General features: G+C 41.1%; 1 protein-coding gene across 3 annotated transcripts in view; it reads left to right on the top strand.

Moving 5' to 3' along the window:
- LOC139752010 (uncharacterized) overlaps nt 1–13,140 on the top strand; it is a 467,243-nt gene that overhangs the window by 249,325 nt on the left and 204,778 nt on the right. For all 3 annotated transcript variants that reach the window (XM_071667787.1, XM_071667788.1, XM_071667789.1), the window contains exon 9: nt 1,025–1,183. In XM_071667787.1, coding sequence (XP_071523888.1) covers nt 1,025–1,183 — 159 coding nt within the window. The remainder of the gene's footprint in view (nt 1–1,024; nt 1,184–13,140) is intronic.

Genomic DNA, 13,140 nt, shown 5'->3' with positions numbered 1-13,140 from the left:
ATAGTGGTCCCAACAATGTTGTATGGCTGCGAGGCGTGGGCTATGGATAGAGGTGTGCGGAGGAGGGTGGATGTGCTGGAAATGAGATGTTTGAGGACAATATGTGGTGTGAGGTGGTTTGATCGAGTAAGTAATGTAAGGGTAAGAGAGTTGTGTGGAAATAAAAAGAGTGTGGTTGAGAGAGCAGAAGAGGGTGTTTTGAAATGGTTTGGTCACATGGAGAGAATGAGTGAGGAAAGATTGACAAAGAGGATATATGTGTCAGAGGTGGAGGAGACGAGGAGAAGTGGGAGACCAAATTGGAGGTGGAAAGGTGGAGTGAAAAAGATTTTGAGTTATCGGGGTGTGAACATGCAGGAGGGTGAAAGGCGTGCAAGGAATAGAGTGAATAGGAACTATGTGGTATATCGGGGTCGACGTGCTGTCAGTGGATTGAACCAGGGGATGTGAAGTGTCTGGGGTACACCATGAAAGTTCTGTGGGGCCTGGATGTGGAAAGGGAGCTGTGGTTTCAGTGCATTATTTCATGACAGCTAGAGACTGAGTGTGAACGAATGGGGCCTTTGTTGTCTTTCCTAGCGCTACCTTGCACACATGAGGGGGGAGGGGTTTGTTATTCCATGTGTGGCGAGGGGTCGATGGGAATGAATAAAAGCAGACAGTATGAATTATGTACATGTGTATATATGTATATGTGTGTGTGTGTATTTATATGTGTACATTGAGATGTATAGGTATTTATATTTGCGTGTGTGGACATGCATGTATATACATGTGTATGTGGGTGGGATGGACCATTCTTTCGTCTGTTTCCTTGCATTACCTTGCTAACACGGGAGACAGTGACAAAGCAAAATAGTAATGATAACAGTTGCTTGATTTTAAAGGTTTTCTATGTATTTGAAAGTTATAGATAGTCAGACCACTTTAAGTATCATTTAGTTCAGATACTCAGGATTGCATTACTGTATATCCATTTCATTAGCCATAACATTAGGTGAAATGAATTTCTTGCTATTCCCAGTACAGCCAAGAACAGAAACGAATGGATGCTGATATGGTCGCTGGGTTGGTTGGGGAAGTGATACCTGACCACTCCTGTCTGGTCTTTTGCCCAACACGCAGAAATTGTGAAACTTTGGCTGAACTGCTTTGTCGTGTTTTGCCAAGAGGATTGCTCAAGGTTAATATTTGATGATCTTTTGATGATTGTTGTATCTTTTCAAGATTAAAGGAATTTGCCCATAATCCTTAGCTATAATTTCTATTTAAACTCCATGTAAGATTTGATCAGTAGACTAAGTAGTGGTTGATATTATTCTTAAGTATTTCTTTTTCCAGAACAGGATAGACTTAAGGATTATGACACATTGTCTGGATTAATGTGGTGGGAGTATGTGATAGAGTGCAAGAAAGTAAACTCTAGATTGATATGTCTAAAACTGAAAGTGGATGGAGAGAGATGGGTGATTATTGGTGCATATGCACCTGGGCGTGAGAAGAGAGATCATGAGAGGCAAGTGTTTTGGGAGCATTTGAGTGAGCGTGTTAGTAGTTTTGATGCATGAGACCGGGTTATAGTGATGGGTGATTTGAATGCAAAGGTAAGTAACATGGCAGTTGAGGGAATAATTGGTGTACATGGGGTGCTCAGTGTTGTAAATGGAAATGGTGAAGAGCTTGTAGATTTATGTGCTGAAAAAGGACTGGTGATTGGGAATACCTGGTTTAAAAAGAGAGATATACATAAATATACATGTGTAAGTAGGAGAGATGGCCAGAGAGCATTATTGGATTATGTGTTAATTGATAGGCGCGAAAGAGAGACTTTTGGATGTTAATGTGCTGAGAGGTGCAAGTGGAGGGATGTCTGATCATTATCTTGTGGAGGCGAAGGTGAAGATTTGTTGAGGTTTTCAGAAAAGAAGAGAGAATGTTGGGGTGAAGAGAGTGGTGAGAGTAAGTGAGCTTGGGAAGGAGACTTGTGTGAGGAAGTACCAGGAGAGACTGAGTGCAGAATGGAAAAAGGTGAGAACAATGGAAGTAAGGGGAGTGGGGGAGGAATGGGATGTATTTAGGGAATCAGTGATGGATTGCGCAAAAGATGCTTGTGGCATGAGAAGCGTGGGAGGTGGGTTGATTAGAAAGGGTAGTGAGTGGTGGGATGAAGTAAGATTATTAGTGAAAGAGAAGAGAGAGGCATTTAGACGATTTTTGCAGGGAAAAAATGCAAATGACTGGTAGATGTGTAAAAGAAAGAGACAGGAGGTCAAGAGAAAGGTGCAAGAGGTGAAAAAGATGGCAAATGACAGTTGGGGTGAGAGAGTATCATTAAATTGTAGGGAGGATAAAAAGATGTTTTGGAAGGAGGTAAATAAAGTGCATAAGACAAGGGAACAAATGGGAACTTCAGTGTAGGGAGCAAGTGGGGAGGTGATAACAAATAGTGGTGATGTGAGGAGATGGAGTGAGTATTTTGAAGGTTTGTTGAATGTGTTTGATAATAGATTGGCAGATATAGGGTGTTTTGGTTGAGGTGGTTTGCAAAGTGAGAGGGTTAAGGAAAATGATTTGGTAAACAGAGAAGAGGTAGTAAAAGCTTTGCGGAAGATGAAAGCCAGCAATGCTTCGGGTTTGGATGGTATTGCAGTGGAATTTGTTAAAAAAGGGGATGACTGTAATGTTGACTGGTCGGTAAGGTTATTTAATGTATGTATGACTCAGGGTGAGGTGCCTGAGGATTGGCGGAATGCATGCATAGTGCCATTGTACAAAGGCTAAGGGGATAAAAGTGAGTGCTCAAATACAGAGGTATAAGTTTGTTGAGTATTCCTGGTAAATTATATGGGAGGGTATTTATTGAGAGGGTGAAGGGATGCACAGAGCATCAGATTGGGGATGAGCAATGTGGTTTCAGAAGTGGTAGAGGATGTGTGAATCAGGTGCTTGCTTTGAAGAATGTATTTGAGAAATACTTAGAAAAGCAAATGGATTTGTATGTAGCATTTATGGATCTGGAGAAGGCATATGATTGAGTTGACAGAGATGCTCTGTGGAAGGTATTAAGAATATATGGTGTGGGAGGCAAGTTGTTAGAAGCAGTGAAAAGTTTTTATCGAGGATGTAAGGCATGTGTATGTGTAGGAAGAGAGGAAAGTGATTGGTTCTCAGTGAATGTAGGTTTGCGGCAGGGATGTGTGATGTCTCCATGGTTGTTTAATTTGTGTATGGATGGGGTTGTTGGGGAGGTAAATGCAAGAGTTTTGGAAAGAGGGGCAAGTATGCAGTCTGTTGTGGATGAGAGAGATTGAAAAGTGAGTCAGTTGTTGTTTGCTGATGATACAGCGCTGGTGGCTGATTGGTGTGAGAAACTGCATAAGATGACAGAGTTTGGTAAAGTCTGTGAAAGAAGAAAGCTGAGAGTAAATGTGAATAAGACCATGGTTATTAGGTATGGTAGGGTTGAGGGCAAGTCAATTGGGAGGTAAGTTTGAATGGAGAAAAACTGGAGGAAGTGAAGTGTTTTAGATATCTGGGAGTGGATTTGGCAGCGGATGGAACCATGGAAGCGGAAGTGAATCATAGGGTGGGGGAGGGGGCCAAAGTTCTGGGAGCATTGAAGAATGTGTGGAAGTCGAGAACGTTAGCTCGGAAAGCAAAAATGGGGATGTTTGAAGGGAAAATGGTTTCCCAAAAATGTTTTAAAAGGGTTTCAGGGGTGGGGTAGGGGTAGAGTTTTTGCGCAGGAGGGTTTGGGTTGCTGGAAATGAGATGGTTTTAGGACAAGTTGGTTTGAGGGGGTTTGATCAAGGGAAGTAAGTAAGGGGAAGAAGATGTTTGGAAAAAAAAAGGGGGGTGGGTTTAAGGGGCAGAAGAGGGTTTTTTTGAAATTTTTTTGGGCACAGGGGAAATGAATGAGGAAAGATTTTACCCAAAAAGGGTATATGTGTCGAGGGGGAGGGAAAAGAGGAGAAGAGGGAGACCAAATTGGGGGTGGGAAAAAATGGAAGAAAAGATTTTGGGGAAACGGGGGCCTGAACATGCCAAAAGGGGAAAGGGGGCAAGGAATAAGTTTAATTGGAGCGATGTGGTATTCCCGGGGGCAAATGCTGTTCAAGGAAATTAACCGGGCCCTGTGAAAACATTGGGGTAAACCCTGGGGAGCTGTTAGGGGTTATTTTTTTTTTTTTGCGTTGGGGGGACAAAAAAAAAAAATGTTTTTTTTTTTTTTTTATAAAAAGTTGTTTTAAGTAAAGGGGATGGCCAAAGAACGTTTTTTTGGGTTATTTTTAAATTTAAGGGGCCCGAAAGAGAAACCCTTTTTGGGTGTTAATGTCTGAAGGGGCAATGGGGGGATGCTGATCATTAACTTTTGGAGGGGAAGGTAAAAATTTGAAAGGGGTTTTTAGAAAAAAGAAGAATGTTGGGGGGAAAGGTTTGAGATTTAAGGGGAGCTTGGGGAAAGGGGACTTTTGGGGAGGGAAAAACCAGGAAACCCGATAAAAATGGGAAAAAAGGGGAAACAATGGGAATAAGGGGGTGGGGGGGAAAGGGGTGTATTTAGGGGAAACAATGTGGGTTGCGCAAAAAATGCTTGTGGCATTTAGAAAGGGGGAGGTGGGGTTTATTTGAAAGGGTAGTGATGGGGGGATGAAAAAAATAAGATTTTTAGTAAAAAAGAAGAAAGGAAATTTTACGATTTTTGCAGGGGAAAAAAAAATTGGAAAAAGGGGGATTATAAAAAAAGAGACAGGAGGGCAAGAAAAGGTGCAAAGGGGAAAAAAAGGCAAATGAAGTTGGGGGGAGAGATATCATTAAATTTAGGGGGAAAAAAAAAGATTTCTGAAAAGGAGGAAATAAAGTGCTAAAAAGGGGAAAAAATGGGGAAATTCAGTGAAGGGCGCAAATTTGGGGGGGTATAACAAGTATGGTGTGGAGGAAATGGGGTGATATTTTTAAGGGTTTTTTGAATGTGTTTGAAATAAAATTGGCAATATAGGGTTTTTTTGGGCGAGGGGGTGTGGGAAAGTTAAAGGGTTAAGGGAAAAAGATTTGGTAAACAGAAAAGAGGTATAAAAAACTTTGCGGAAATGAAAGCCGGCAAGGCAGAGGTTTGGATGGGATTTCATGGGAATTTTAAAAAAAAAGGGGGGGAAATTAAATTTTTGACTGGTTTGGGAAGGTTTTTTAATTAAGTTGACCAGGGGGATGCCTGAGGGTTTGGGGGAAAGCTTGCTTTGTGCCATTTTACAAAGGCAAAGGGGGTAAAAATGAGTGCTCAAATTACAGGGTATAAGTTTGGTTTAGTAAATTTCCCGGTAAATTAATGGGAGGGAAAAAAAATTTAGAGGGTAAGGCATTTTTACAGAGCATCAGATTGGGGAAGGCAAAGTGGTTTTAGAAGTTGGGATGTGGATCAGGGGTTTCTTTAAAAAAATTTAATTTTAGAAATACTTAAAAAGCAAATGGGGTTTGTATTACATTTAGATCTGGAAAGGGATATGATTAGTTGACAGAGATGCTCGGGGGAAGGTTTTTAAAAAATATTGTGGGAGGGAAGTTGTTGGGAAACAATTTAAAAAATTTTTAAACGAGGGGTGTAAGGCATTGTACTTTTAAAAGAAGGGAAAGTGATTGGTTCTCAGTGAATTAGGTTTCGGCAGGGTGTGTTGTCTCCATTGGTTTTTTAATTTGTTTATGGATGGGGTTTTAGGGAGGGGAATGCAAGAGTTGGCTTTACCCAGTGTAATTGAAAATGTTGAACAACTTGTCAGTTGTGTGCTGAAAAAGAATTGGCCATTGGAAATACCTGGTTCAGTTAAAGATGCATACATAATTATACAAATTTGAGTGAGCTATTAGGCATTATTGGATTGTCTTTAGAAAAAGAGGGAGTAACATAAGTGGGAAGAGGTTTGTGAAAATGAGTGAGCTTGGAAGTGAGATTTTTGTGTCGAGATGCCATTAGAGATGGGGTGCAAAGTGACACAAGTTGAACGTAAATGAAACTTGAGTGGGTGTTAAGTGCAAGGTATTTAGGGAAAACATTTCTCAAATAGTAGGTAGTAATTGCAAGGCAGCCAACAACCAGGGAGGTATCTTACCAGTATTACCTGTCTGGGTATTGGAAGGGTTAGTGATGGGTGTGTAGAGCCAGCACTGCAGTGGTTTGTCTAGTTGCACTCCTATGACCCAGGTAGCTGTCTTTTCTTTGTCTCACCCACATGTGAACTACTTGCATTTTGTCTACAAACATGCAATATCTCCTTGTTACACATTACATTTGACATCACCTAACTCACACAGGTCATTCTTTGTAACTAGATTTTCCTTTAGTGAGTGCTATTCTAGACCTGTCTTTTGGCAAAATGGTAGGAACAGTGGATAGATGTAGTAGGTTAGAATATTTAGATAGGAACATTAGGTAGAAGTAGTTGGTAGGAACATTAGGCACGAGCATTAGGTAGAAGTAGTTAGTAGGAACATTTGGTAGGATTCCCTGCAAACAGTGTGCTAGAGTTGCCCTCTGCCAGTGGCCTGTTAAGGTTGAGGAAGTTAAGGCTAAAAAGTGGCACTGGATTTCACTAGTTATGGAGACCCCCTTGAGGGAGTTCCAGAAGGGAGTAGGTGTCAGAGATATAGGTAAAATAGATACATTTCTCAAATGTGCGGTTGCAGTGTATGATATACAGAAGCTAGGGCATGCACATTTGTGAAGGGTATTGAAAGAGATGAGTGTTATGGATGTCACCTGCAGGAAGGAGTGTGAATGATTGGGAGTTGCACAGTAGATAGCTTCAGATCAAAAGGAAGGTGCATGGGATGAAAAAGAGAGTAAATGAGGGTTGGGTTGGTGAGAAACTATCAACAGACCCTAGGGGGAATAAGGAAATGTTTTGGAAGGAGGTGCTGTGTGTGTAAATATGATAACAAATGTGTGAGGAGAGCAGATGTGGAAGTAGTAACAGGCAGAGAAGAAAAGAAGATGCAGTAAGTAATTTGAAGGTCCACTGTGTAGGTGATAGGATGGATGGTGGTTGATGTTGGGTGTTTGGGATGAGGTAGTATTCAGAGCAAAAAAGTCATGGCGAATGGTTTGGTGCATGCAAAGGTGCTGGTGAAAACCGTGTGTAAGATGATGTGTGGCATGATGGGTGAAGTGGATGGGACTGCAGATGCATTTCTGAAGAAAGTGGGGGGGTGACATTGTTGTTCATTGGTTAGTCAGGATTTTCATTATATGTATAGTCCAAAGTGAGGTGCATCAGGATTAGTATACTGCCTGTATAATACCATTATTTAAAGGCTGGGGAGTTGAAAATAGATCCTTGGATTGCAATTATGAGTGTTGAGCATACCTGATAAGTTTTATGGGAGAGTGGTTTTTGAGAGGATGGTGGTATTCACAAAGCATCAGATGAAGGAGAAGCAATGTGGCTTCAGAAGTGGAAGAGGATGTAAGGGGCATTTATTTGCTTTGAAGACGTTTTTATGAGAAATATTTGGAGAACGAAGGATTTGTATGTAACATTTATGAATCTGGAGGGCATTACCTGACTTCACCTGTGCAAAATTTCACCATGAGTGAAAGCTCATCTTTCTCAGTATCAATTGATGAAAGAATACAGTCTCATCAAAGAACCTCTTGTGTTAAAGGAGTTCATTATATTCCCTGCTGCTCTGAAGAAATTATATTATAGTGTTGACAGAGATGCCATATGGGAAATGCTGTAAATATATGGTGTGGAAGGAAAGTTCTCCATGCCTTGAGGAATTTTTATCAGGAGAATAAGGCATGTGATCATCTCTTTCTGTACACAGAGGGAGTTTTACACGTGTGGATCCCCATGTCTTGGAGCATTCTAAACTAACATATAGCTTCTTGAATATAGCTGCTTGCATTAACCTTGTCTTTAGTGATGTCATATCACTCATCCACCATTCTTACAAAAGTACTTCTTTACATCTTTTTGAACAAGTTTGAGCTTAATTTGGTGTTAACCCCTCTGGCTGCTTTGTCCTTACATTTCTTGAACTTTTCACTGTTTCTGTCATCTGTCTCTTCTAAAACTTCAAGGTTGTGATCATGTCATTCCTCAATCTTGTCTTCCAAGGTGAGCAGATTTAAAACCTCTAGCTCTTCCCTTTAACTCAACTTTTTTCATTCTGGTATGTGTAGTTGGGAAGGGAGGAGGATGAGCAGTTCCAGGTGAAAGTCGGTTTGTGTCAAGGGTTAGTCATGTCACAGATACAAGGCTTTCAGTTATAGTGGGAAACAGAAACTGAGAATAGTGTGGTAAGAGTACAATGGCATGCAGATGATGCTTAGAGTAAAGAGGAAAACCTTTAAAATTTTCACATGACTAAGGAGGTGGACTTGAAGCTGTAATTATCAAGTCTTTTCTTAAATGTATCCATGGTATTGCTTTCGACAGCTCTAACAGATAAAATGTTGTAGATATTAACAAAGCTTTGATGAAAAAATACTTTTCCTCATTAGAGCTAAAATGTTTGCCCATGAGCTTGAATCCATTTTTATGAATGAAATCAGGCAAGTAAAGCCTTATATTGCTTATTAGGTTGAGCTTATCAGAGCCTGTAGCCATTTTGCATGCTTATTTCAGATCACCTAAATAAGTTATAAGTTGTTTAGCTGGCTCTCTTAGGATAAATTTCGCTGTTTAGGAATCATTCTGTTAGCATGCCACTGCATTCTCTTGATTATGTTTATGTCTGTTTTCAAGTAGGGTAACCAAAACTGAATGCAGTATTCAAGGAGGGGACACACTAATGAACAGTAAAGAGTGAGACCTGTAGACCAGGGTTTTTAACCTAGGTTCCACAGAACTATGGGGTTCTGTAAGCATGTGTCAGGGGTTCCTCAGGAATAAATCTGTAATGATAATGATATTGATTAGATAGGCTATTTCAGAGTTCTTCAAAGTATGATTTCTGATTCAGTGGGGGGGAGGAGATATTTTCTAATACCTACAAGTTTGTCTCCACTGTGTTCAAATATCTTAAATTGCATTATTTCATCCTTCTGTGTCTTTTCAAAGTTTTTGTTTTCAAAAGGGTAGGTCTTTCTAAACTTTTGTACACATCTAGCAACAAAAAGACCACTATGATCTCAACCCCTATGAGTATTTCATACATACTCAGATTGGGATTAAAGTACCTTTTAGGAGCTAGATTTACTAAAACACACTGTGTTTGAACCTAACTCTCTCTAATGACAAATAGGGGATGAAATAATGCAATATGATATATTTATAGACCTTAGAGATTACTTTGTGGGTATGAATGAATATCTATACTCTGCTACTCCTCGTAGGCTCAGAGTGGGGTGCCTAAATGTGTGTGGATGTAACCAAGATGTGAAAAAAGGAGAGATAGGTAGTATGTTTGAGGAAAGGAACCTGGATGTTTTGGCTCTGAGTGAAACGAAGCTCAAGGGTAAAGGGGAAGAGTGGTTTGGAAATGTCTGGGGAGTGAAGTCAGGGGTTAGTGAGAGGACAAGAGAGAGGGAAGGAGTAGCAATACTCCTGAAACAGGAGTTGTGGGAGTATGTGATAGAATGTAAGAAAATAAATTCCCGATTAATATGGGTAAAATTGAAAGTTGATGGAGAGAGGTGGGTGATTATTGGTGCATATGCACCTGGGCATGAGAAGAAAGATCATGAGAGGCAAGTGTTTTGGGAGCAGCTAAATGAGTGTGTTAGCGGTTTTGATGCACGAGACCTGGTTATAGTGATGGGTGATTTGAATGCAAAGGTGAGTAATGTGGCAGTTGAGGGAATAATTGGTATGCATGGGGTGTTCAGTGTTGTAAATGGAAATGGTGAAGAGCTTGGAGATTTATGTGCTGAAAAAGGACTGATGATTGGGAATACCTGGTTTAAAAAGCGAGATATACATAAGTATACTTATGTAAGTAGGAGAGATGGCCAGAGAGCGTTATTGGATTACGTGTTAATTGACAGGCGTGCGAAAGAGAGACTTATGGATGTCAATGTGCTGAGAGGTGCAACTGGAGGGATGTCTGATCATTATCTTGTGGAGGCTGAGGTGAAGATTAGTATGGGTTTTCAGAAAAGAAGAGTGAATGTTGGGGTGAAGAAGGTGGTGAGAGTAAGTGAGCATGGGAAGGAGACCTGTGTGAAGAAGTATCAGGAGAGACTGTGTACAGAATGGAAAAAGGTGAGAACAATGGAAGTAAGGGGAGTGGGGGAGGAATGGGATGTATTTAGGGAATCAGTGATGGATTGCGCAAAAGATGCTTGTGGCATGAGAAGAGTGGGAGGTGGGCTGTTTAGAAAGGGTAGTGAGTGGTGGGATGAAGAAGTAAGAGTATTAGTGAAAGAGAAGAGAGAGGCATTTGGACGATTTTTGCAGGGAAAAAATGCAATTGAGTGGGAGAAGTATAAAAGAAAGAGACAGGAGGTCAAGAGAAAGGTGCAAGAGGTGAAAAAAAGGGCAAATGAGAGTTGGGGTGAGAGACTATCAGTAAATTTTAGGGAGAATAAAAAGATGTTCTGGAAGGAGGTAAATAGAGTGCGTAAGACAAGGGAGCAAATGGGAACTTCAGTGAAGGGCGTAAATGGGGAGGTGATAACAAGTAGTGGTGATGTGAGAAGGAGATGGAATGAGTATTTTGAAGGTTTGTTGAATGTGTCTGATGACAGAGTGGCAGATATAGGGTGTTTGGGTCGAGGTGGTGTGCAAAGTGAGAGGGTTAGGGAAAATGATTTGGTAAACAGAGAAGAGGTAGTAAAAGCTTTGCGGAAGATGAAAGCCGGCAAGGCAGCAGGTTTGGATGGTATTGCAGTGGAATTTCTTAAAAAAGGGGGTGACTGTATTGTTGACTGGTTGGTAAGGTTATTTAATGTATGTATGACTCATGGTGAGGTGCCTGAGGATTGGCGGAATGCGTGCATAGTGCCATTGTACAAAGGCAAAGGGGATAAGAGTGAGTGCTCAAATTACAGAGGTATAAGTTTGTTGAGTATTCCTGGTAAATTATATGGGAGGGTATTGATTGAGAGGGTGAAGGCATGTACAGAGCATCAGATTGGGGAAGAGCAGTGTGGTTTCAGAAGTGGTAGAGGATGTGTGGATCAGGTGTTTGCTTTGAAGAATGTATGTGAGAAATACTTAGAAAAGCAAATGGATTTGTATGTAGCATTTATGGATCTGGAGAAGGCATATGATAGAGTTGATAGAGATGCTCTGTGGAAGGTATTAAGAATATATGGTGTGGGAGGCAAGTTGTTAGAAGCAGTGAAAAGTTTTTATCGAGGATGTAAGGCATGTGTACGTGTAGGAAGAGAGGAAAGTGATTGGTTCTCAGTGAATGTAGGTTTGCGGGATGGGTGTGTGATGTCTCCATGGTTGTTTAATTTGTTTATGGATGGGGTTGTTAGGGAGGTAAATGCAAGAGTCTTGGAAAGAGGGGCAAGTATGAGGTCTGTTGGGGATGAAAGAGCTTGGGAAGTGAGTCAGTTGTTGTTCGCTGATGATACAGCGCTGGTGGCGGATTCATGTGAGAAACTGCAGAAGCTGGTGACGGAGTTTGGTAAAGTGTGTGGAAGAAGAAAGTTAAGAGTAAATGTGAATAAGAGCAAGGTTATTAGGTACAGTAGGGTTGAGGGTCAAGTCAATTGGGAGGTGAGTTTGAATGGAGAAAAACTGGAGGAAGTGAAGTGTTTTAGATATCTGGGAGTGGATCTGTCAGCGGATGGAACCATGGAAGCGGAAGTGGATCATAGGGTGGGGGAGGGGGCGAAAATTTTGGGAGCCTTGAAAAATGTGTGGAAGTCGAGAACATTATCCCGGAAAGCAAAAATGGGTATGTTTGAAGGAATAGTAGTTCCAACAATGTTGTATGGTTGCGAGGCGTGGGCTATGGATAGAGTTGTGCGCAGGAGGATGGATTTGCTGGAAATGAGATGTTTGAGGACAATGTGTGGTGTGAGGTGGTTTGATCGAGTAAGTAACGTAAGGGTAAGAGAGATGTGTGGAAATAAAAAGAGCGTGGTTGAGAGAGCAGAAGAGGGTGTTTTGAAATGGTTTGGGCACATGGAGAGAATGAGTGAGGAAAGATTGACCAAGAGGATATATGTGTCGGAGGTGGAGGGAACGAGGAGAAGAGGGAGACCAAATTGGAGGTGGAAAGATGGAGTGAAAAGGATTTTGTGTGATCGGGGCCTGAACATGCAGGAGGGTGAAAGGAGGGCAAGGAATAGAGTGAATTGGAGCGATGTGGTATACAGGGGTTGACGTGCTGTCAGTGGATTGAATCAAGGCATGTGAAGCGTCTGGGGTAAACCATGGAAAGCTGTGTAGGTATGTATATTTGCGTGTGTGGACGTGTGTATGTACATGTGTATGGGGAGGGTTGGGCCATTTCTTTCGTCTGTTTCCTTGCGCTACCTCGCAAACGCGGGAGACAGCGACAAAGTATAAAAAAAAAAAAAAAAATATATATATATATATATATATATATATATATATATATATATATATATTATATATTTATTTAAGGGTGCTCATCCTCCTCGAAGGCTCAGACTGGGGTGTCTAAATGTGTGTGGATGTAACCAAGATGTGAAAAAAGGAGAGATAGGTAGTATGTTTGAGGAAAGGAACCTGGATGTTTTGGCTCTGAGTGAAACGAAGCTCAAGGGTAAAGGGGAAGAGTGGTTTGGGAATGTCTTGGGAGTAAAGTCAGGGGTTAGTGAGAGGACAAGAGCAAGGGAAGGAGTAGCAGTACTCCTGAAACAGGAGTTGTGGGAGTATGTGATAGAATGTAAGAAAGTAAATTCTCGATTAATATGGGTAAAACTGAAAGTTGATGTAGAGAGATGGGTAGTTATTGGTGCATATGCACCTGGGCATGAGAAGAAAGATCATGAGAGGCAAGTGTTTTGGGAGCAGCTGAATGAGTGTGTTAGTGGTTTTGATGCACGAGACCGGGTTATAGTGATGGGTGATTTGAATGCAAAGGTGAGTAATGTGGCAGTTGAGGGAATAATTGGTATACATGGGGTGTTCAGTGTTGTAAATGGAAATGGTGAAGAGCTTGTAGATTTATGTGCTGAAAAAGGACTGGTGATTGGGAATACCTGGTTTTAAAAGC

Source organism: Panulirus ornatus, chromosome 12, assembly GCF_036320965.1.
Source record: "Panulirus ornatus isolate Po-2019 chromosome 12, ASM3632096v1, whole genome shotgun sequence".
Taxonomy (NCBI): domain Eukaryota; kingdom Metazoa; phylum Arthropoda; class Malacostraca; order Decapoda; family Palinuridae; genus Panulirus; species Panulirus ornatus.
This window is presented reverse-complemented; position numbering and strand designations above follow the sequence as displayed.